Source organism: Denticeps clupeoides, chromosome 9 (genome assembly GCF_900700375.1).
Source record: "Denticeps clupeoides chromosome 9, fDenClu1.1, whole genome shotgun sequence".
NCBI lineage: Eukaryota > Metazoa > Chordata > Actinopteri > Clupeiformes > Denticipitidae > Denticeps > Denticeps clupeoides.
The window spans coordinates 17,549,783-17,575,003 of NC_041715.1; the positions used below are offsets into that span (position 1 = coordinate 17,549,783).

At 41.4% G+C, this 25,221-nt stretch overlaps 1 protein-coding gene across 1 annotated transcript; it reads right to left on the bottom strand.

The window, feature by feature from the left end:
* Positions 1–7,690: 7,690 nt before the first annotated feature.
* Positions 7,691–25,096, bottom strand: ranbp2 (RAN binding protein 2). Its single transcript, XM_028990657.1, is given in 33 exon segments — positions 7,691–8,194; positions 8,291–8,628; positions 9,884–10,157; positions 10,263–10,408; positions 10,489–10,581; positions 10,989–11,175; positions 11,265–11,452; positions 11,587–11,667; positions 11,745–11,954; positions 13,064–13,141; positions 14,487–14,651; positions 14,654–14,894; positions 14,896–14,932; positions 14,934–14,962; positions 14,964–18,542; positions 18,633–18,727; positions 18,810–18,951; positions 19,064–19,147; positions 19,227–19,439; positions 19,521–19,652; positions 20,328–20,465; positions 20,592–20,753; positions 20,859–20,982; positions 21,100–21,281; positions 21,369–21,550; positions 21,632–21,935; positions 22,566–22,761; positions 22,919–23,061; positions 23,156–23,386; positions 23,470–23,622; positions 23,698–23,809; positions 24,128–24,195; positions 24,900–25,096. Coding segments are annotated over 33 exon segments (8,685 nt in total). The 5' UTR covers positions 24,972–25,096; the 3' UTR covers positions 7,691–7,888.
* Between the last annotated feature and the right edge of the window lie 125 nt (positions 25,097–25,221).

The following is a 25,221-nucleotide window of genomic DNA, read 5'->3' on the forward strand; positions in this document are numbered from 1 at the left end:
AGTTTCTACATGGCATTGGCATCATACACCACAACATTTATCTCATGACATACAATCTCACGATCAGAAAGTTATGAGGCTTCTTTACAGTGAGAGAGCAGGTGAATTAACCCAGAATAGCATTCATTACGAGCATACTATCATTTCTAACCTATGAGTGTCCACAGGGAGTCCACAGGGAGACAATGTCCTGGTGTAATGATGCCGGATATGTGAAGATCTGTGAGTACTGACTTCCAGAAATAAGTTACTCACCACTTGCTGTGTAGATCAATAAAGAAGCTGGATGAATGTGTTTATATTTGTGGGTGAAGAAGATTGTTTTTATCTCTTTCTGCATGCAATCTGGGATGCAAGATCGATGGACCCCATTTCAGATGGCTGGAACACTCAATTGGTAAGTTTTTTCAAAACCAAAAAATCATCATTGTGTGTCGCTGTGCTCACTTCTCCTCCCCTGTGTGGTCGCTGGAAATGATGGCCGAGCCGCAGCTGGTAAACACACACTCATGAACACAAACACATAGACATACACACTTTTCATTAACAGAGGAGTACATGGAAGTGTAAGAAAAGCCTACATTCTGTCTGTCTGTGTTTTAGGATAGCTGCCAACATTCTGGGACCTGAAAAAAATATATTGATGAATATTTTCTTCATTGCACACACACACACACACTGGAAGATTGTAATTAAATCAGATGGTTCTCTTTTCAGGTCTAGGGAATTTAAGGTCTTCGTCCACAAAGCCTTGATTCCGGATACTGGAAGACAGCCTTCTGCTGAAGAGCTGGTATGGTAAGGAAGTGCAATTCAGAATTTTAACTCTACTGACATATACCCCAGAATTTTTCATATAAATAAACAGCTACCAGTACTAACACTGGTGTGTGTGTGTGTGTGTGTGTGTGTGTGTGTGTGTGTGCAGCGTCCATTTGTTAACAGACCTCACGTGACAGCGTCTGTGATGGAACGCCTGCTGGAGCAGCGGAAGGTAAATCTGTTGGTTCCTTTCTGTATCACCTCATAACTCCAACCGTTACCCATTCCCTTAACCTGAGTGTATGTTTCAAGGGGAATTTTTGGTGAACTGTGGATTTGAACACTGAATAAGTGAATGTTCAGTGATGACGACTGTACAGCTGGTTTTAAATTCTGCTTTAGAATGTGTTTTTCTATGTGTATTGTGTGTTAACCTAATCTCTGGCTGTTTACAGAACCAGCCTGAGCAGGAAGAAGAAAAGCAGGACATTGAGAAAGAAAAGGGGCTTCAGGAAGAGCCTAAGCTGGTTTCTGAGGATGACCAGATGCCAATGTATCAGGAAGTACTGGAACCAGAACCAGAGGGACCATCATCTCAAAAACATTCTTGTCGCTGTCGCAAGGCCCTACAAAGAATTGGAGCTTTCTCCAATTCTTCGAGTCTTTAAGCACCTTTGCTGCTGCGGGTGCAGAGGTGATACAGAGTAAATCCTTCTTTGGCCTTTAATTCTTCTAATTAAAAATGTATGTTATATACATGGAAAAATCAGTTACACTGATACAAACTTATCCTGTAATCTCGAGGTGGTGCTGGAGGACCCCCACCTATTAACTGCTCCACAAGCAAGACAGTCATCCCGGAGGGCCAGAAGGAGGAGGAGAGGCAGACTGGACCGAGACTGAGAACCACTCACCAGAACAAGATTGGGTGGCATTTGACATTCTAAAACTAACCTGTCCTGCCCACAACTTTTTTTGCTGTGATGTTTTTTCATCAGGTCTGATTTTATTTCGGGCTTTTTTCTGTGAATTCTAAAAACAAAGGGACAGAAGGGCTTTGGTAGGTAATTTTAAAGGGCTTAGGGACACCAAGTTAAAATAGAATGTTCTCTCTCTTTTTTTGTGTTTATGTACACTTGACGTGAAGAAGAAAATATCCCAAATCTGGTCATGGTTACAAAAAAAATCCATAATCCTTAAATGAAAGACATTTGGGACAACCAGAACCCTTCCTAGAGCTGGCAGTCCAGCCAAACTGAGTTATCAGGGAAGAAGAGCCAAAAGATCACTGTGGCTGAGCAGTCGGGAGGTGGGAGAAAGTTGTAGAAAGTCAACCATCACTGCAGCCTTCCACCAGTTGAGGCTTTATGGCAGAGTGGCCTGACAGAAGCCTCTCCTCAGTTCAAGACACATGAAAGCCTGCTTGGAATCTTTCCACAAGATGGTGAGAAATAAGATTCTCTGCTCTGATGAGACCAAGATAGAACTTTTTGGCCTTAATTCTAAGCGGTATGTGTGGAGAAAACTGCATGCAATCCAAGGTTATGACTTTAACCTTGGTTCTTGATTATTGATCAATTGCACACTCTTCTCAGCATTTGCTCCTTAGACACCCCCCTAACTCTCCTCTGAGACTTCAACCTTCCACTCCAATCATCTTGCCTTCTTCCCCTTCTGCACTCTTTTTCCTTGACCAACAGCAACATCTCTCCCACACACAAAAGAGGGAATGTCCTGGACCTGGTCTTCAGTCGTCCTTGTCCAACTTCCATCTTTCTTCCACTCCACTTCACATCCCTGACCACCACTTCCTGACCTTCACACTCACTGTACCTACAGGATTCATCCTTCATTTGACACAACCTTCACACTGTCTCACCTTCATCTGTATCTTCCTACACTCTTTCACATCTCCAAACCTCTGACTAATTCTTCTTCTTACCACTAGAGACAGCCACCAACTCTTTCCTCACCTCACTTCTCCCCCTGCACCCTGGCTATCCAATATATTGCACAGCAGTACTACAAACAGCGGAGACAAAATACAAGAAATCAGAGCTTGACTCAGACCTACTGTATTATCAGAATCTTTGATATTCTCCACTAACCTCTCTGCTGCTAAAACTGCTTTCTACAAGGCAAAACTGGAACCCTCAAAAACTCTACAACATATTCTCATCTCTACTCAACCTTCCGACTCCCTGCCCTTCCCTGCTCTTCCCTAACTGCTGATGATTCTGCCAACTTCTTCACAGGGAAGATTGAACAAATCTGCAAGACATTCTCCTCCACAAATTCTACTCTACCCTGTGAAGATTCTACAATTGCTCTACGTCCACTTTCTAAGCTCACATCAGATGAAATCATATCTACAGGCAATCCAACTACCTGTCCACTAGATCCAATCCCTTCTGCAATGCTCAAAACAATCTCTCCTCATCCCTTTCATTTCTTATATCATAAACAATTCAATCACATCTGGCCATGTACCATCTGCCTTAAAACAGCCAGGGTTCTTCCAATCCTAAAGAAACCTACTGCTGATCCTACAGATATCATCAATTACCATCCAGTTTCTCTCCTTTCATTTCCTTCTAAAATCCTTGAGTGCTGTGTCTAGCTATCACTTCATCTGTCAAAGAATAACCTTCATTTACATTTACAGCATTGATCAGACTCCCTTATCCAGAGCAACTTACAATTAGGGCTGCATGATATTGGGAAAATATGCAATGTGCGATATTGTTGTTGAATATTGCAATTACGATATTTCTTGCGATATAACATTTCCCTAGAGAAATGCTTTTAAATTATTATTATTATTAGCTATAAAAAACATTTATATATGTAATGATCATTCTAAAACAAACATGTAATATATATTCATCTGATCTAATTAAATCTAATTCAGGCTAAAAAGAAACAATATGTCAAGGAAGTTGCAAATATTTAGACTTCAAAACGTTATGAATGACTTAAAACCCTCAGCAGATATTCAGATTTCTGGTTTGCTGTAACCATAGACCTGCCAGGCCAATATGAATTGCTTTCGAAGATTACTTTTTATTTACATGTAACCATAGGATTGCGACAGCTGAAGCCAATTCTGACCGACTTTAAAAGACTGTAACTCCGCCCGTTCTGCAGCGCCGACATTTTAAAGGACTAAATGTCTAGTGAACTCAGTGTCTGAACTTGATCTTGACCTGGCCATTTTTATAGTGTTTGAGTTCTGGCGACCGCCACACGCCTGCGGCCTTTTTTTTGTTCTCCCCGTTGTTTCACTGTTTTCCGGCCACCAAGCCGCGTTTATTTGTGTTCTTTTATTGTTTGTTAATAAAATCCCTTTCCCAGCAGGCGCCAACTGGAGAGACGGCTGTGGCCGTGAAAGCAGGCGCCAACTGGAGAGACGGCTGTGGCCAGCGGGACATGCAGCGAGAGGGGCTGAATGGTCCCAGAAGGCACCAGCCTGGAGTTCCTGGAACGCTTCCCTCCCCCGTCAAATCCCCGTCGTGACACATACACTCATCAAGAGTGTCTTAAAACAAGAGCATCTTTTCAACAAAATATTTCCTGGCATTGCCTGTTTTTTTTTTTTATATATAAAAAATATTATTAAAAAAAATGAAATAAGAAAATACTATTAAACAAAGTGTACAGGCCTCAAATAAATTGGTATCTAGTGGAAACATTAACATATTGTCAACATTAACAGTACAGTGAGTACTACTCGCCTCACCTACTGTTTTTCACATACAATATGTTGTGTGTTGGTGCAGGCCGGCCTTGAGTTGGGAACAGCATGCCTTGTGGGTGAGATACGCGCCCGGGGACTGCAAATAGTTAACCATGTTATGGGTAAAAGTGTTCTGTTGGGATTCGGGATGTGCGTGTTATGGCGATTTTATGTAGCATGTGCAAGGGGAGAAACTTTACACCGGGACGTAGTTGCATAGGTCTGGAGGAGAAGAAGAGACGCCTCTCTGTTACTTGGACGCCTCTCTGTTATTGAACGGAAGCCACCTACTGGCTTCCGTTCAATAAAAAGCGATATTCCAAAACCCTCAATTCTCTTCTGTCTTATCAGGGTTTAACAGAAGAAAAGTGGTGAGCATCCTCTGTCTAATGTCCTTCAGACAATTCTCTATTCTGTTCAGCTGCTGCCCCTCATCTGGCATTGCTGATAGATACAACTGTGTGTCGTAAACATTGCAATAGAAGCTAATACCATGTTTGCGTCACCTAAATGACGTCACCTAAAGCTAACATGTATAAGGAAAATAGAAACGGACCTATGACAGAACCTTGTGGAACACCAAATTCTATTTTACTATGTGAAGACTAATCACCATTGGTGTCCACAAACTGATACCAATCGGTCACATATGATCTGAACCTTACAAGGGCTGTTCCCTTAAACCCAACAACATTCTCTAACCTGGTAAAGAAGAATAGCATGACCAATAGTGCAAACGCTGCACTCAGGTCAAGCAGAACAAGCAGTGAGATGCGTCCCTGATCAGAGTCCAACAACAGATAATTAACCACTTTAACCAGCGTCGTCTCAGTGCTATGATCCTGATTAAATCCTGATTTATAAACTTCATGGATATTGTTGCTGTCTAGGTATGCGCTCAGCTGCTGGGCTATGGCTCTATGTTACATTTTTGATATAAACAGAAAGTTGGATATCGGTCTATAATTTGAGAGCTGACTGCGATCAGGTTTTTTAATCAGGGGTCTAATGACTGCTACCTTGAATGAACTGGGAACGTGGCCGGTGCTAAACGACGAGTTAATCATTTTAAGGAAAAGATTTATAACATCAGGTGTAACTTGTTTAAGGAAACTTGTAGGAAGCGGATCCAATGGGCAAGTACATTGATTCGACAATGAAATAACTCTCCGCCTTTGTTTTGTCGTCTTCATTCACTTTGAAATAGTTCCACACGGCTGACATGTCTCACCTTGACCTTCTCCCTGCTCTGAGCATGAGATTAACCCCTTACACGCCAATCATACATAAACATTTCTCAGCCCGTGGTATAGGTCCCTGGTATCGGGGGACTTTTAACGAGTACTAGTACTTTAGAAAATGTGGTATCGAGTAGGGCTGAAATGATTATTCTAATAACTCGAATGATTCGATTACAAAAAATGTTTGAGGAAAATTCTTTGCCTCGAGGCTTCGTTTAATTAGTCACAAAGTCCATCTATTATCGTATCGCTCCTGCGGAGCTACGCAGTGTGGATCTGCGCAGCACCGGAATCATTGTTTTACACAGACTGTTTTAACTGAAGCACATTTTTAAGGAAGCGCAAGATTTAAGAAGGCGCTATTTATTTTGAGCTCAATGGCAATGGCGGAAAATGAAGATACCGGTGCGTAAAATGTCTAAAGTGTGGGACCCTTTTACTCTGTCTGGACAACGTAGTGCAGTGTATACACTGTAAAACAGACCTGGCTTACCATAAAAGTACTTCGTTAATGCTACAGCACTTTAACCGAACAAACCTCACGTCCTCTTCTACAAGGTATCGTAGTATTTTTATGATTGCTAGCTAACATTAGCGCTTCTTATAACGTACATTATTTGTGTTATGAGTTGATAGTAAAGTGAAGTGATTGTCACATGTGATACACAGCAGCACAGCACATAGTGCACACCGTGAAATTTGTCCTCTGCATTTAACCCATCACCCTGAGTGAGCAGTGGGCGGCCATGACAGGCGCCCGGGGAGCAGTGTGTGGGGGCGGTGCTTTGCTCAGTGGCACCTCAGTAGCACCTTGGTGGATCGGGATTCGAACTGGCAACCTTCTGATTCTGGGGCTGCTTCCTTAACCCCTAGGCCGCCACTGCTCTATTCGGTAGTAAATATTCGATAGTGATGAGGCATGATAAGTAGCAAGAGAGCACGCGTACACACACACCATGATAGGTTACATCTCAAAACACGCCTTCCCCATACATAAGGTGCAACAGATGGACAAATCTACATTCATTAGCATAAATTCGAGTTTATAGCATTTGTTGCACATCACAGCGGCGCAGGCTTGCACATGCATTGCACACTCATGCACTGAGACAAATTCTCTCTCTATTTTGCACAAAGACAAACATTCTACCTACCTACCTCATTCTACCTACAACTGGAAACTGAACTGTATTGTTTAAGTTGGATTATTAGTAATACTTGAATTGTTTATATTTTCTTTTTACTATTTGTAACTTTATACTTTTTATTTTTTCGTTATTCTCAGATGGGTTATAGCAGGGGGTACATGCCCTATTCCTTTTTTTTATTAAAATAAAACTAAGGACAAATAGGCTAACCTATGTTTGTGAATTTCATAGTTTTTTTTTTCATGTACATCATGAATGTTTCACAGAAAGATTGATTAAATGGGCTTAATTCTGAAGCCAGTAACCCATAGGTTTTAAACTTTGATCTAATAAAAGCATTCAGTTGTGAGGAATAACAGCCAATTGCTTTTTCATGTTGCATAACACACTATTGAGTTGTTTAAAATTGCAAAGGAATAATTTATCCGATTAATCGGATAAAAAAAAAAAAAAAAACAAAAAAAAAAACAAAAAACAGAATACTCGATTCCAAAAATATTCAATTGTTGCAGCCCTAGTAACGAGGCGGATACCAGATACTGGTATCGGTGCATCGCTAATATTCCACATTCCTCAATCCAATCAAAGAGTTGACCCAATCTTAGATTTGAGGTGGAATGTATAATACACATGTGAAAGCAGACGCAATTATGTATAAGACAATCCAGAAGATTCTTTCCATGCTGTACTGCAAAGGAAGATTGTTTACACACATTTTTACCATAAATTAATGCAATTAGGGGACATCGAACTAATTAGTTATTGCTATATGAAGTAAAACACAGAAAACAAAACCTCACAAATAATTTCAAACAAACATTTTAATCAAAAGACAATTCTACAAATCAAAAAGGCAAAGAAAACGAGATTTTACATGCAAAAAAACATTACATATAAAACAAACCATGTACAGTCTTTTTATTATTGTAAATGAATGACATTGTAAAGCACTCCTCAGAAGCGTACAGCGTGAAGACAGAAGCAGGCACAACATTTAAGCTCTAAAGCTGTCCACAATGAGAAATGACTATCTTCTTCATGGGTGTGCCAGTCTTCGTTCCAAATTCACCAATCTGCTTTACAATGTCCATGCCTTCTTTGACTATGCCAAAAGCAACATGCTTGAAGTCGAGATGCTCAGCTTTCTTCAGAGTGATGAAGAACTGGGAGCTGTTTGTGTCCCTGCCACTGTTTGCCATGGAGAGGAGGCCGGGCCCAGTGTGTTTCACTTCAAAGTTTTCATCTTCAAATTTCCCTCCATAAATGGACCTCCCTCCAGTGCCATCCTGCTTTGTGATGTCACCACCCTGTCAACAAACAAGATTGTACGTCAAAGATGTGTGTGTCTGTGTGTGTATAAAAAGTTTATTCAATTTTTATAGACAATTGAGGAGAGTACTCACTTGACACACATAATCAGGAATGACCCTGTGGAAAATGTTGTTGCGGTATCCAAAGCCTCTCTCTCCAGTACAGAGGACCCTGAAGTTCTCTGAGGTTTTAGGTACAATGTGAGAGAATAACTCCATAGTGATCATTCCCAGGGCCTGGTTGTCAGCAGTGATGTTGAAGAACACCAGCGGGTTGCCCTCTTTGGAGTGTTCCATGGCTTTGGAGATATGAGAGATGGAATCTGGCTGGGACATGCGCTCTTGACAGTCCGTAAAGGTTTTCTTGAAAGACTCTGCCAGCTCTTGAGTTTTGAACTTTGCTGCGAGCTGCTCAACCTTCGCATCACCCTCTGTTTCAAACAAACAGAAACAAGCAAATTAATGCAAATCAAAAATCTAACAAAAGCGAGTACACCACTCACATTTTTGTAAATATTTTAAATCTTTCCTTGGGACAACACTGAAGATTTGACACACTAATTGTATAGAACAGCAAAGCGGCCATAGCTCATTATTTACAAAGTGCATTTTACTAAACAGTGACAAAGTTGTTTTACTGCAAAAAAAAAAAAAAAAAAAAAAGAAAAAAAAAAAACTGAATGCCAGAACGACATTTTTGCTATAATAATAATTTATTAGTTTTAGTCTAGTCTTTCAGTCAAGCGGTCATTTGAGTTATTATTAGTTTTACTTACATCCATACTCATTTTCGTCTCATTTTAGTCTAGTCAAGTTTCAGTCGACTAAAACATATTTTAGTCGGAATATTCTTATTTTTATTTAAATCTTTTTTTTATTTCTCTGTTTAGCTCAGTCAATATAGCACAAGTACCTAATAAAACAGATTCAAGCATTTGCTTTTAGTCAATACCATTTCCTAATTAAAACAAGGTAATCCAGGCCAGGCCCCAACAAATTTGAAGCCCTAGACAAGAATTCAGGTGGCACCCCCTTGCATCACAGTAAATTCCAGTTAGTGAAGGTGAAATGTCATTGTGATACACTGCAGTACAGCACACAATGACAACAAAATGTGTCCTCTGCTTTTAACCATCTCCCTTGGTGAGCAGTGGGCAGCCATGACAGGCTTTGCTCAGAGGGACCTTGCTGGCACGGGAACCCTCTACAGGTCCGTTTCATTCCATCAAAGTGAATAGCTCTGTCCTAGACATTCTTTTATTTAAAAAGAATGCAAATAAAATAAAAAAATACTAACTTGAGTTTGTTGACATGAAAACATGACCATCCAAATGAGTAGCAGGTAAAGGCTAATCAGATGGAGGGCTCTCAGGTTTTGAAGACAGGTAAGAATAAGTTCCACTGAAGCCCACCACCACCTCCAGAATGGGGGTATTTATAATAATGATAAAATTTTGTTATTAATTGCTCAGACTAAAGGGGAAAAATAATACAAGGCACAGACACTAAAAAACAAACAAACATTATGACATTAATGGCTGTGTTGACCCAAGAAAAGATATAAAATATTTACAAAAATTTGAAGGGTCCTAGCGTTTACGAGATACTGTATAATAAATTAGATTATAATTTTAATTTTATTGGACAGGTAGGGACTTTATTTACAGAAAGGAACTGTACTCATACCTGCATAGTCTGTTGCAGTCCAGACCAAGGCGTTGGCAGAATTGTTCATAGGCTTCACCTCGATTGCTAGGTTGATTATATGGTTAGCGCAAACCTTAAGCACTTGCTCTCGTCTCATGAGCACACGGTACTGTTTCTTCACAGGATGATAGAGGATCTTAATATCACCAACACCTCGCTCTTTCCACTGATTCAGATCTCGATCCCACCGGTACAGTTTGGTGCGCTCTTTAAATAAGATCTCTTCATCTTCTTCACCAGACTTAACCTCCACCTGAAAGACATGAATCATTTTAAAATAATGCTGGTTTCAAAATAAATAAAAAAATTAAAAAAAGTGTTAATAGAGCAATTATTGCTTTAAAAGAAAAAAACATACCTCTGGCAGAGACACAATTGGCTCAAAGTGAATGTCTAAATTTCCAGCCTCCTCATCACTTCCCTCTTCCTCTTCAGCATCTTTATTGGGCTCAGCTGCATTAGCGAACACCGTAGCTCCAGCATTTGCCCAAGAGAAGTTAGCATCTACAGGAAAACAGAGTTTAAGCTAAAGGAATCCTAAAAAAAAAATAAGATAGTGTCAATGTTCACATGCACATACACACCTTTCTTTCCAAAAGCAAATTCTTCAGAGCCCTTAGCCAAGTCCGCAAATGAGAATCCTTTGAAAGCAAACCCCAACGATGGAGATTCTGCTCCTGCATAAATTGGGGAAAAAAATAAGTTAAATATTTTGTAAAAATTTGAAAACTTAAATCTACAAAGATGAGGCACACATACAGTGCGTCCGAAAAAGTATTCACAGTGCATCCCTTCCATACTTTGTTAATCACAGCCTTATTTCAAAAAGATTACATTTTGAATCTCACACACACACACACACACACACACACACACACACACCCATAATGACAGTGGAAGAAAAACAAAAAAAAAAAGTTTACTTGAGGTTGTCAATTTAATTAAAATAAAATTGGAATAAGGCTAGAACATAAAATGTTAAAAAAAAGTGATGCGCTGTGAATACCAGGATGCACTGTAAAATACAGTATGTCATCATTAATACAGCTTTTACTTATAATGTACATACTTTTATTAATCACACCTTTAAAAGCACTTGAGGTCACGTTTGACTCAACATTCTTTCTCGTGGACAGGTCAATTGGACACCCACTGTCCTTGTTTGTGGTACTTGCTTCTAACGAAGCCTGTTCAGACACAGCACTGATGTGTCCAACAGGGACATCACTTGTGCTTCTGAGTGCAGATTCTGCTTCCCTTTTCTGCTCATCCTAGGACAAAGCATGTTATTTTGACAATTCTCCATTTCAGCGTCTGTTTTGTTGTCCAAATGCCAAATGTAAAAAGGTACCAGCGCTACCTGCACTCGTTGGACCTCAGTTTCAAAGTCCTCAGGCTTGTCTTTCTCAGTTTCTGAATCACTGCCCACACCACAGAAGAACGTTGGGGGAAGCCGCAAGCTTCTTGCCTTCCTCTCCTCCTCTGGGGTCGGTTTTTTCTCCCACAGCAGGATACACTCAGGGTCCTGTACATCATGGTAACCCTGACCTTTTAAAAGGGAAACAGACACACAGTTTCAGGCATTTCATGGAACACTGAAGCACCAGTCAGTCAAACAACTTTTAAGTACACTACTTCAAGTGAGTTATATTCATTAATGTACTGCTTAAGCAATCGCTTACAATCAGCTGCTGCTCCCGCCTCTGGCACATCAGGGTAGAGCCTGCCATTGAGATTTCTTACTGCAGTCTCATAGTCTTCATCTATACGAGAGCATTGAATTGGTTTTCAACTGTACACAAATCTCAATAAAAGCTTAAAAAGCAGAGACAAGGCTCACCATCCTCATCATCACTGACGTAACCTGGATTGTTTTTGTAACAGAAGAAAGTGAGGGGTAACCTCAGTGTCTGGGCCAGTTCTGCCTGTTCCTTTGTTGGCTCACGCACAAAGACAATTTGGACCTCTTCAGAGTCTGGCTCATGTCTGGTGGTCTGCTGAGCACCAGCACCAACAGAAACAGACAGATCTTCCTTTGCCTGAGATGAATCTGTAAGACAGACAGAGCCACAAATTTAACATAACACACTACAGAAGGTATGAAGATTCAGTGAAGGGAGGGAGGAGAGAGGGAAAAAAAAAAAAAAAAAAAAAAGGCTACTTACCACTTAACACTGAAAATTGTTAACAAAGGCAAATTAACCGTTTGCATAGACAAGAGAGCGGGTATGCAACAGTGCTGGTAGACATTACCCATTGGGCTAGGAAGAATAAGTATATTTTATACTGCAAAGTGCTTAAACTGGCGGGGGGGGGGGGGGGGGGGGGGGGGGGGGGGGGGGGGGGGGGGGGGAAGACGACGACGACACACAATGACACAGATCTTTCTATTTCACTGCAGTCATTTTTGATATGGAGGAGCATAGGGCAGTACCAAAATTTTTACTTCTGTACCAATAGCAGCTTTCTACTAACTTTATTTTAAAAATGGAAAAGGTCTTGCATTCAGGTAAATTAAATATCCAATGTCGACATGATTAAACAATACTTTTTATTTAGTACATCTTTTCACAAGTATTATTACAGAATTTTTAAAAAGGTAGTCCTTTAGATTTTCCCAAATGCTGGTACAGCACAGCTTTAAAAATTTTGGTACAATTTACCCCCCCATTTCCACCCACTCCACCTCAGTACACCATGCCAAACATGTTAAAAAAGTGGATGTCTGTAAGATATGTTATCATCAATGCATGCATGCGTGCAAAAAGTGCACCACAGCTTTGAACGGACCCAACAGTATGGTCCAATGTCACTAGACGTACTGTAATAAATAATAAATATGTGCATGACCTTAAAATGCTGCATACAGCAGATTCCGATCAAGGTAACTGAGGGTGTCCCATTGCAAAAGCATGTTGATTGCTCAGCACCTCCCCTACATATTTTAAACTCCTCTTGCACCACACTCCAGTTAACATTTCGATCTCAAATGACGAGCATGAGAGAGCACAACCACTAATTGTCAAATGCATGCAACAGGTTAGGTTAAACACGCACAAATGTTCATGATTCCACACCATACAGCAGGGTTAACTGGCAGCTAGAGCCAGTGACAGCTCAGTGGGTGACGTCACAGCACACACAGTGCAGTGACTATACCTTTGGGGTCAAATTGGGTGGATGATGTGCTGGTCCAAAAAGCCATAGGGTTATCTTTGAAAAGCCTAAAATCCAATCCTAAAAAATAATGGTGGGGTTCGTGAGAAACTAAAGCCTAAGGTGACTATTTTCAAATCTCTGAATTAAATGTTTTAGGTCATGTCATCATGCCATTCAGAGCAAGTGCAAGATCTGTACAACTTCCTGTACAATAGCAATATTTGCAATACAATAAATGAAATGCAGGAGTTGAATATATGGACGTGATGAGTTACATGATACGCACAGCATGTTCCTCACACAGCAGAACTAAAACCCCTTTGTGCACTGAATAACCTGGTGTAGACATCAACATCTAAACACTACTCAGTAGTAGTGTATACTATAGTAGTGTATACAAAACCAGTATTTCACAGAAATGGAATGCAACATTTTATAGAACTATTCTAGACACCTGTGAATAAACTTACAAAAGCCAGGGATTAATCCAAGAATGAATATAGTCCTCCAGACATGTCTACATTTATCAAAGCTAGTCAGCATAGTCAGCATAAAAAGGGCATTTAAAACAAGTTTATAGAATCAAAATCTTTTTTTGGCCTTTAACAAACAAAAATTTAAATAATCATAAAGGGCCCAAACATCAATTTGCTGGGAATTAGAATCTTAATTTGCAAAGAGGGTTTTTGCATCGTATTGTGGGATACCTGTATGGTCATATATCTAGTGTAGTATGCAGTACAGTGTATGTTGTATCTAGGCTTTTGGTTTGGTTAGCTTTATGTTTGAAGTAAAATACTAGCCACGAAAGAGCTACTTTACCCAAAGGAGTAAAATTATTGTTGGAGAACTGTAGTAGTCCTAAACAACATTTTCCATATTTGGATAGGTTGGGCAACACTTGGGGAGATCTATCCACAAACCTTGAAAAACTACAAAAAGTGAAGTGATTGTCACTTGTAATACACAGCAGCACAGCACACGGTGAAATGTCCTCTGCATTTAACCATCACCCTTAGTGAGCAGTGGGCAGCCATGACAGGCACCCAGGGAGCAGTGTGTGGGACGGTGCTTTGCTCAGTGGCACCTTGGCGGATCAGGATTCGAACCGGCAACCTTCTGATTACGGGGTCGCTTTCTTAACCACTAGGCCACCACTGCCCTGCAAAGGTGGCAGCTTTTGATTTATCTGCCTTTTTTACCACTACTTATTTACTACGCTGAAATGACTAAATGAGGAAATATAAATGTTTGAATCTTTGAAATTGTAGACCAAAGAGTGTCTTTAACCATGTGGACAAACTATTGAATGATTAATGTAGTCATCTTTATTTTTACTAAAGTAATTAAAAATGCATTATTGCCTCAGTGCACAAAGGGGTTAAAAGTGGAACAAACAACTGAAAAGTAAGCAATGCCTTACCTCCCTCTGGAACTTTAAAAGCCGGTATTGCTGGTGTACTGGAGAAACCCCCAAACACTGAAGCGGTTGGAGCCTCGTCTTTGGAACAGCTTTGTAAGGTCGGGCTTCCGAATATTTTCTGAACAGAATCGGTGCCAAACACAAATTTTGGAGGAGACACCACATTTTGGCTGCACTCCGAGGACTGTGTCCTGCAGCAGGTTTGCTCTCAGGTGTGCAGCAGATCTCTGATAGGTCTGTCCTCTCTTTTGTGGTCTCCTCAAGTACAGTTAAAGCTGCTGGACCACAAGTTGCCACTTTTGAAGGCGTCTGCCTTGCTGACAGCGGATCAACAAGTACCTCCTTCTCCTGGGCATTCTTAACTTCATCAAATATTTCCTTGAATGAACTGGCAGTGTCCTGCAGTTTTAAAGCGCACAGCCAACTGTTCAACTTTGCCCTCACCCCTCAGCAAAATCTAAGGCACTCCAGATCCAAGGACTTTTCGGACCCTTTCATTTGTTCAAGGTTCATGGTGTTACATATCCAATGGTTTGCACAAAGTTTAAGGACTTGATCACGGCGCATGACAAGCCTGACTCTCTTGGTGTCATAATTTTGGAGGATTTTAAGGTCTCCAATGCCCCTTTCCTTCCATTGACTGAGCTCTTTGTCATAACGATATAGCTTTGCCCTGTGATTGAAAACTACTTGTTCGTTTTCTTCCCCTGTTGAGGTCTCCACAAGGTCTGGTAAGGGTATGACTGGCTCAAAGTAATGTGCATCCCGCTCCTCCTCCTGAGTTGTGTCTTGCTCATCATCTGTGCCTACAGATGCCCTGCTCTGGTTGAGTTTAGCAGGCGATTTAGAAGGACTAAGGACAGGCTGAAAACTAAAACTGAAGTTGCGAGTGGATTCCCCAAACCGAAATAAGTTCTTAGGGACTGGACTACTTGCTAATGGGGAAGCATATACAGAGGTGTCTAAGCTATCATCAAGAGAATCTTTGCGCAAGTCGTAGTTATCCCATTCCAGTGTAGGGCCAGTGGTTTCAGCATGGGCTTTGCTCAAACCAGAAGCATCACTTGATGCAGCATCGACTTTACTTCCATCTTTAATCTTTCGTTCATCAGTCAAAAAAGACTTGAGGTCTTTCAGACCAGATTTCATTTCCTCAGCTTTCTGAATAAGATGGGCTGTTCTACCAGAGTCAACAAGTTTGTGTGGTGTTTGAAGGGGTATGTCCAAAAGCAGCCGTTGACAATCCTCAAATTTCTGCCTGAAATCCCCTGCAAGCTCGGGAGTTTTGAATTTAGCTGCAAGTTGCTCCAACTTTGCATCGCCATCAGCAAAATCATTAGCAAGCCACATCCAGGCACGGTCCGATCCAGAAAGGGGCTTTAAATTCATTGTAGTGGTGATCCAGTGGTTGGCACAAACTTTCAGAACTTGTTCTCGGCGCATGAGCACCCTCAACCTTCCGTTCTGGCTATTTTTCAAAATCTTCAGGTTGCCAACACCCCTCTCTTTCCACTGCCCAGTATCAGTATCAAACCTAAAGAGCTTAACACGTTGGCAGTACAAAGCCTCCTCATCCTCCTCACCAGTAACCAGATCAACTTTCTCAGGCATCTGTACCACTGGTTCAAACTGAATGTCGTCATTTTCTTCAGTCTTGTACATATCCTCATCTTCTTGGTCTGCAGAGGTTTCTGCTTTCGGGGTTGGCTGGACTAAGGTGAAAAGCTGTGCACCGGCACCTTCAAAGCCTCTAAAATTTGGGTCCTTTTTGCCAAACTGGAAGTCACCTGATGTGGACTTTGCCAAATCTGCAAAACTGAAAGCTGGAGTCTTTGAAGAAAACAGCGGATTGTCTTCCAGCTCAGATGCTGACATGGACGTAACCACCTCTTTCTCTTTGTGCTGTTCAGCAATGTTTTTCAGAAACATAGATGCTGATCCTGCAGCCGGAGACTGGGTTGCTGTTGGTGTAGCTTTAGAGGGTTCCTGAGTGCCAAATTTGAACCCACCAGTCGGCACTGAAAATGAGAAGCCACTAGTACTAGAGGTTTGCCCCTCGGCTTGAGCATTGTCTTTGCTTATACCAAACTGAAAAGGGCTACTGATTCCAAAAGTAGCTTTAAATCCGGTAGGGGCAGGTGGCTGAGGGTTGCTGGGTTGTGCTGTAAGACTTGAGCCTTTCCAGTTGGGATTTGGCGTCTGGCAAGAAACGCATTTACTTTCAGAGCCTTCATTCCTGACCAGGCATGCGTCACAATCCCATTGGCCACCTTTCTTTGCAAACATGGCTGCTAATCCACCATGAGACTTTTTCTCGGGACATGGTGTCTGACAAGACACGCATTTCGTGGCTGAAGCCTCATTTCTGACTAAACAGGAGTCACAATCCCACTGACCCTCTTTTTTAGCAAACATGGCTGCTAATCCACCGTGAGACTTTTTCTCGGGACATGGTGTCTGACAAGACACGCATTTCGTGGCTGAAGCCTCATTTCTGACTAAACAGGAGTCACAATCCCACTGACCCTCTTTTTTAGCAAACTGAGCTCCAAAACCAGAGCTAACAGTAGTAGTAGTAGTAGATGGAGCAGTTGAAGTTGATGTGCTATGTGTGAAAGACCCAAACCCTTTTGTGAAAGAGTCTTTTGCACCAAATCCAAAGGTAAACGTTCCTGCCGACTGAACCACAGATGGGATACCCTTGATCGCTCCATCAGTTTTGTCTTCAGACTTAGAATCAGGATTAGGAGACTGACAAGCAACACACTTATTAACAGAGGCAGTATTCCTAACACAGCACACATTACAGTCCCACTCTCCTTCCTTCTTAGCAAATATGACTCTGAGATCTCTCTTTGGAGCCTTCTCCACATCTTTCTTTTGGGGAGATTCAGGTATTGATCTCTGTGCCTCCTCAAACTTTGATTTGAACAGTGCTGCCTCATCAGCGGTCTTGAAACGGATGGCAAGCTGCTCTGTCTTTGGCATTTCATCTGCATAGTCCATGGCATACCAGACCCAAGATTTATCTGAGCCAGCATTTGGTTTCAAAACCATATCAGCAGTGATGTAGTGATTGGCACAAATTTTGAGGACTTGCTCCCTCCTCATCAACAAACGTACTTTGCCAGAGGTCTTGTGCTTCAGGATTTTTATGCTACCGAGTCCCCGCTCCTTCCATTCTTTTGCCTCTGTGTCAAATCGGAATAGTTTGGCTCGGTAACAAAACATTTCTTCCTCCTCCTCTTCACCAGTTTTGACATCTACTTTGTCAGGCAATGGCACAATGGGCTCAAAGTGTGGTCCATCTTCATCTTCTTCAACGTGTGTGCTGTCATTGTCACTTTCACCACATTTATCCTCCTGCTCTACAGGTTTAGATACATCCGTAAAAGTAAATGGTTTGCCAAAAATGCTTGTTTTGCTTTGTGCCACATCCGCAAAAGAAAAGCCAGTCGCGTTTTTGCTTCCAAAAGTAAATACACCACCCTGACTTGTAGGTGGGTCTTGAGCTTTAGGGTTGAATTCTAACGGACCTTCAGTCCTGGAAGACATGTCTGATGTCAGAAGTCCCAGAAGGCTTTCACTGTTTTTTGAATTAGTAGAGGAGAATGTGAAATCTCCATCATTAGACTTGAAATTTGAGTTGAACTTGAATGCAGCTGGTACTGTGTCAGGGGCAGGTGGGGTGCCAAAAGCAGCCATCTTGGGGGGTTCAGCTGGAATTTGCTGGCCAAAGCTTATTTTTCCAAAATCAACAGTCTTTACTTCACCAGTCTTTGGTGGCTGGGGTGAAGAAACCACAGATGGCTTGGTGAAATATCCTGGCTCAGGTAAGGGAAGATTTGTTGTAGGTTGAGGAACCGTGTGACTGTAATAGTCCTCACTATATGGGGAGAGCAAACTTGTTGCTGGTGACTCAAAACGGAGAGGAGTCCCAAAATCTTGGGGATAGACACATCCTGGTGTTGCCTGCAGTGGTGGAGTGTGAGTAGGCTGCTGGTAGGCATACATATGTTGCTGTGGTGGAAGTCGATTCATCCCATACACCGGAGTCTTTAAATAAAATTAAACATATGAAATATTTTTTAAAAAGGTGAGCACCCATTCCATGAATTACATTTTTAAGTAATCTATCTCACATACCTTTGTTGGTGTTACATTTGCAGCAGGACGAAGGAGATACTGAGTATTGTAAGCTGGAGATTGATTGTAATATACAGAAGGACCAGTAGTAGCTACTGGAAACAAAAACAAACAAAAAAAAAAATTAGAAAGTTGACACTTAAGTTATAATTAATTAAAATTGGTAAATTCTTCAACCTGTAAGAGGGGCACCATGGAAGGTTTGTGCGGCAGGGAAAGGGTCTTGAAGGGATTCTGTGGTGTATCCCTCTCCATAAATTCGATGATTTGGGGAGGCTGACGTACCAGATGAATTGAGTCTTAAGTCATGAACTTCATTCTACAAACAAACAAAAAAAGAATTCCCACTTACCAAAGATCAAAAAGGTCAATAGCAACACATTTATGAAAAAACAAGTGTTTTTACCAAAACAAAGAAAAGCTTAACCTACCTTAAGTGCTTCTACTTGTTGACAAAGCATCTGAATGAGGACCTTGTGGTCTTCTGCCCACTGAGGTGGTGTTTTAGGAGAAAACTGCACAAAAGAAGAAAATTCAATTTATTTGAAGAGGGGAAAAAAGGAGCAGAATCTCACACACATATACACTATATACCATTGGTCTTCTTGAGGGAGATGAAATGGTCTTAGTTGGCGATGGTGAAAACTTAATGTGTGAACTAGCAGCAGCAGGTTCTAAGAGCTGGTGTGGGCTTGAGTGCAATAGATGACCCTCATTTTCACTATCCGCCATTTCCTCTCTGTTCTCTCCAAGTTGCTGGTTAACATCACTTAGCAGATCCATAACTTCCTCCATTGATACAGGAAGCTGGAGACAAAACAGTTCAAAATTACCTACATTCTATATAAGTAACTTAAGGCAAATAAATAAGGTAGAACCTTATCAAACCTTCTCAACATCAGCTGCATTAGCATTATAGATCTTGGACAAATATTTTCTGAACTTGCGGAGAAAGTTGGTACACCGGTCCTGAGTTTCCTCCACACCATTTCCAGCTTCCTCAGACAACCTCTGAAATATCTGTAATAAAAAAAAAAAAAAAATCATATAAAATGTGTGAAAAAAATCGTAAGGATTGCCTATTATGAAAATCTTTTTTGCTCTTATATAAGTCTTAGTTGTCCCCTAATACTGTATCAAAAATGCCTCGGTGCAGAATTACAGCCACGTTAACCAGTCAAACAATGAGGATGCACCGTTTCTGTGTCTGTAGCTTTAAATGTTAATAAGGAGGTGAGAGGCAGGACAACGAGAAGAGTGATCAGGCATTTGAGGAAATCACATCAACACCATTCACAAACCACAATGTTTGGCAAAAACAGGAAGTTGTGTCTGCATTTTTCCAGAAAAAAAAAAAAAAAGGTTCACATGACTGAGAACATAAAAAGGGGTGGGAAATTATGATAGGACTAATTCCAGATCAGGCTGTCTGAGCAGCGAAAAAGACCAAAGCACACTTTATACATACTCAGAGGTGATATTGAAAACCAAATCCTGAGCCTGAACTTTTTTCAGTGACCGAGAGGTGAGCAAGAGGTTAATAAATATTTAATAAACAACTTAAATGATTGTCCACTTTTTCATGCTTTTTCCACCCAGAGCATTTGCCACCAAGGCTGGATTTCAGAAAGAGACTTAAGAAATAGAATTAAGGGACCAAACGGGACTTTTAAGACCAATAAATATAGTGCATACCCGTGCCAGCTGCCAATTTGACTCAATACTATTAATTGTCTCAAGGGTAGCAATGGCCTCCTCGGTTTTCCCCTCAATGTCAAGTTGAGAAGCAAAGGCAATCTTTGCATCTTCCTCATACCCTTTTACTTCTGAAATCTAGAAAAGAAAAACACAATAGTTTATCTAGTCATGAATGAAAACATTTTGATATGATCTTGTCATTAACCAGTAAATGTAATAGTCACACAATCAATTATTTCTTTAGCATGACCGACGCAGTACCTGTATATCTCTACTTCGAAAATGAAGGAACATTGGATCAAGGGGTTCAGAAATGCTTCTGCGTTTTTTAATTTTCTCCAGGAGAGAAAGAACCACCTTCCAGTAATGAACACTGCGTCCAATGTACTCCTTCTGGTCATAATACGAGTTTATGGCAGCACCCTGGCAGGGCAGAATGGGAAAAAAAAACAGTGTAATTCGGAGTGATTACACATAAGAATTAAAGACAGGATGAGAGGTGGTAATGACAAGTGGCTGCAGCTGTACCGTTTCGCTGAGGTGTTGAGCCCAGTGTATGGGAAGTGCTGGCTGCAAGCCATGTTTCTCTCCAGCTCTCAGAGTGCTCAGACCATGCTCAACAGTAATCCTCAGTTTTGCAGATGTACCGGGTCTAGAATGGGGAGAGGAGGGGGGGAGAGGGAGAGAATTTTTTTTTTTTTTTAAATGAGCAAATCTAAAAACGTTCATTTTGGACAAACCATACATGTAAAAAGACACAGTGACTTACTGTGCTTTTTTGTGGATAAGACAGTAAACGGCGTTCCACCAATCTCTCTGCCTTTCTGTGTACAGGAGCTTTGTGATGTGCATGGGTAAGCATCGCGGCTCATGCAATGGTGAACTTTCTGTGATCTTCACTTTCTCCTGAAGCTGGGTATGACTTGTAAATACTACCCCACATAAGAACACCTACAGGAAAATAGAGCATACAAACACATCTTTCTAATGATGCAGCATAGAACCATGATTCATGCATATATCCATAAACATCCATACCTCTAGATCAAGGAGACAAATGGACTCTGGGGCATTAGTGTCCAGTTTTGAGGTCTCCAAGGTGAGACGTGGAAATAGTTGCTTCAGCCAGTCTCTCAGGGCTGGTCTTTGAGCTATCAGTGCCCACTGTAAACCCAGCCATGTTAAGTGCTGCAAGTCTCCATCATGCATCATAATGGCACCTATAATATACAAGAAAAATGATCAGAATCTAAACATCTACTCAAGAGATTTCAGAACACTGATTTCTCAGTAACATTTACCATTGTCCCATTTGAGGAGATCATTGATGTCCGGAACCCTTACAGTAACACCGCGGATGTCATCAGTGCCAATGAAAGACAGATTGTCAGGAGCCCGGGCACCAAAGAGTGTTTCAAACAAGGCCTCCTGTCCACTCCTGTTCCCAAACGCCTCCACCACATCTTTCACAAAGTGGTTAATATCTGCTTGATTCATATTGAGCAGCATGTGTCCGGACTGGCTCAGACGATCAAAAGCCAGTAGCTCCAGTAGTTGGGAAGAGAACTGATCACCTTTAGTAATCTTGGTCTTGGGTCTGGGAACCTTAAAAATGAACAAATCAAATATAGATTCAGAGAGATATCAATACAGCAATTTATGATATTTTACATATGAATATAGTATCGATACAACAAACATCTATATTTTTTCATACAAATTCAGTTCAAAGTTATGAATAAGTACTGGATAAGTAATGTCATTTGATCCACACAGATTGTACACAGCATCTTGTAAATTAGAAACCGTATCAAATAAAACAAACATTAAGGAGAACTGGAATACATAAAAAAAGTTAACTGGAATCATGATAAAATCATGCTTTGAATCAGCTGACTTGTTTGCATGATCAAATATGAACAAGCATGGTGTTAAATATTTTCTGCAATATTTTTAGTCCAACCGCTGGGTGGAAAAAAAAAAAAAAAAAAAAAAAAACTCAAGATTTTATATAAAATCACTCTGATCATAGAAATACCTGGTATTTCACAGGCCTTATGGGTGTGACAGTCCACATTCAGTAGAATTGCCCAGATATTGTTTTATCTGGTATACAGTTATACATTTTACAGATATTATACAACTTCGTGCTGCAGTTCATTAGCTCTGGACATGTTACCCTTTCAAAACAGTAACATTTAAATGCACTCAAATTATAAACTGATCTAGGCCTACCTGATATGCCAGAAGGTAACAGAGTGTAGCCAAGTCAACCACAGCTCTCCACTGCTGTTCATGCGCCTGCGCCATTTTAAGTAGAAGTGTACCAGTGTAAAGGTACAAGTGCCCTCTGAGCTCAGCGAACACTTCAGAAAGCTCGTCTGTAGTGTTGGTGGCTGTTTTCTTCAAACACTGCATGGCACGGTCAAAGCTGGAAGTAAAGTTAACCATCTTACACACAGAGTTCCGCTTGTCTAACTGAAGTAATTGACTATTTACGTCCATGCACTCCGACAACAACGCAAGGATAATGTGTGTCAAGATGATTGCTCTGAAATGTACTTTAGCCACTGGTGACACTTTATTACCTCTTCAACGCTTCCACATTCTCTGCAATGTCCTGCTCAGAAAGCGACAGTCTTAACAGGTTGCAATTAGCCAGAAGGATCTCCTTTTGAAAGTTGCGGTAAGACTTCTCATTTGACGACACACTCGGCTGGCTTGAGTAGTCCTGGAAAAAAATGTATCAGTTTATTATCGAAAACTAGCTGAAGTGGAATAGTTTTCAAATGGGACAGGAATTTTAATAAGATTACAAGACGGACCTGCAGAGTGTGTACCAGTACAGTGCACCAGTCCAAACTCTGACGAAGGAATCCAGCCCTCTGAACAGCCAGACAGTGTTTGACCGCCTCCTCCAGCCTCCCATCGGAGCAGTAGAGCCGCACCAGCTTGACATTAATGTGGGCATCTCCAGGCCTCATCTGCAGCTCAGACTGCAGCATGTCAAACAGCCGGTTCCAGCCCTGTGGTCCTTGTGAGCTCAGCAGCTTTTCCTGCAGAGACAGAGCAGGTTTAAAATCAAGTACTCTCATTTTCACGGGCACGACTGTATTGCATCTTCATGTCGAATACAAACTTTTAGGTTGAAGACTGCAGGGTTCCCAGGCATGAGCTTGGCTGCCTTTTCCACCCAGAATTCTGCCCGGCTGTCACGCTTGGTTTTACTGCACAGGAGCTCCGCCACCCTCAGGACAAGGTCGCGCTGGGCTGGGTTCAGATCAACGGAGCGCTTCAATCAAAGCAAGACAGGGTTTAATAGTGATTCAAAACATAATTCCAGCGAGTGCAAGAACATAGTCCAAACCTTGTAACATCCAACTGCTCTGTCGATGTCCCCTTCTCTTTCATAAAGCTGACCAAGAAATTTGTGAGCTTTGGGATCCCTCTCTTGAACTTTTAAATATTCTGACACGTGCCTAAAATCATAGTATTAATATACAAATCAATAAATATTGCAACAAGATTCAACAGTATAGCGTGTATTGAAATCCTGTTTCATACAGACCCCCATAGTGCAATCGTAAAAGAAATATATATGTATATACACACACTAAACTATACTAAAACTCAAATACTGTAGACTATAAACTCAAACAGGACAACATCACATAACATGCTTGTAAGAGGATATGCTGGGTATTTAAAACAGGACACACAAGACAAACATGTGCAAAATCAGCAGAAATGTGCAAAAATAACACAGATATGCAAAATGAATTGAGATGAACACTTACCTTTTGGCAAGATCATATTCCTTGGCTTCAAAATACATTTTAGCAAACAAGAATCCCTTGACAGGCTTCTGCAAGAAAAGGAGAACGAATATAATCGTGATCCATACATTTCAATGAGCTCTGCAGAGTAAAATGCTGTTTGGTTGGTGAACTGTAGGTTAAAGGCAGTTTAACCGCAATGTTGTCTGGTGCCTGTGTGCTGTCACTGCTTCTTTTGACTTTCTTTATTTGCCATGTATCCCCACAACTCTGCTGTGGTTTCTGGTCTGCTGCTTGCACCCCACGTCTCCGCACTCATTTCAAAATAACACTAAATTAAATAACTCGCGTTCTCAAAATCACGCTTACATTTAGGAAACGTGAAACGAAACGAGAGACGCGTCAGTTACAAAAAAAAAAAAAAAGTGGCTCTGGCCGAAACTCAAGATGTTTAATAGAAGCTGACAGCACGTCATTAAATACAACACGGAGAGCCGCATTAGGTCGCCAAAAAAAAAAAAAAAAGTCTCTGATGCCGCCCGGTCAACCAACGTCAACTGTTCACAAGTTTAAAAAAAAAACGTCTTGCCGCGCTCCTCGGGATTAAAGGGGAAGCGAACACAACTACGAGTCCGAACCGGACCTTCGTGAAGACGCTCGGGAGCGGGGAGCTTCGTCCTAAAAACGACTTCGCGTAAAGTTTGCGCACACGTGTTGCACAACATTACCGCGCGGCGGGAAATGGTGCTCGTCAGGCCGGCGGGGCCTGCTAGCGTTAGCCGGCCGAACCCACCTCCTTCAGGGAAGGGAAAGCGCCCTGGACCGTAGACACGTAGCGGTCGACGTCAGCCTTGCTGCGCCGCATGGCTGCAGCGTACGGTCTCGCCTCACTTCAGAAGGGGGAACCTGGCTTCAAGGCTTCCGACCTATTTACGCCACCAGAGACGGATCCTCGATCCGTTGCGACCGGTAAAATGTAGGCGGGCTGGCCTGTCACTCTGCGGCGCTAGAACTCGTTTGCGCCACCCACTGGACCGGAGTATGCATTACAGCACCGCGGAAATGACGGTTATTGCTTGTTTATATTTATATTTAAAAAAATTATTAAATTCAAC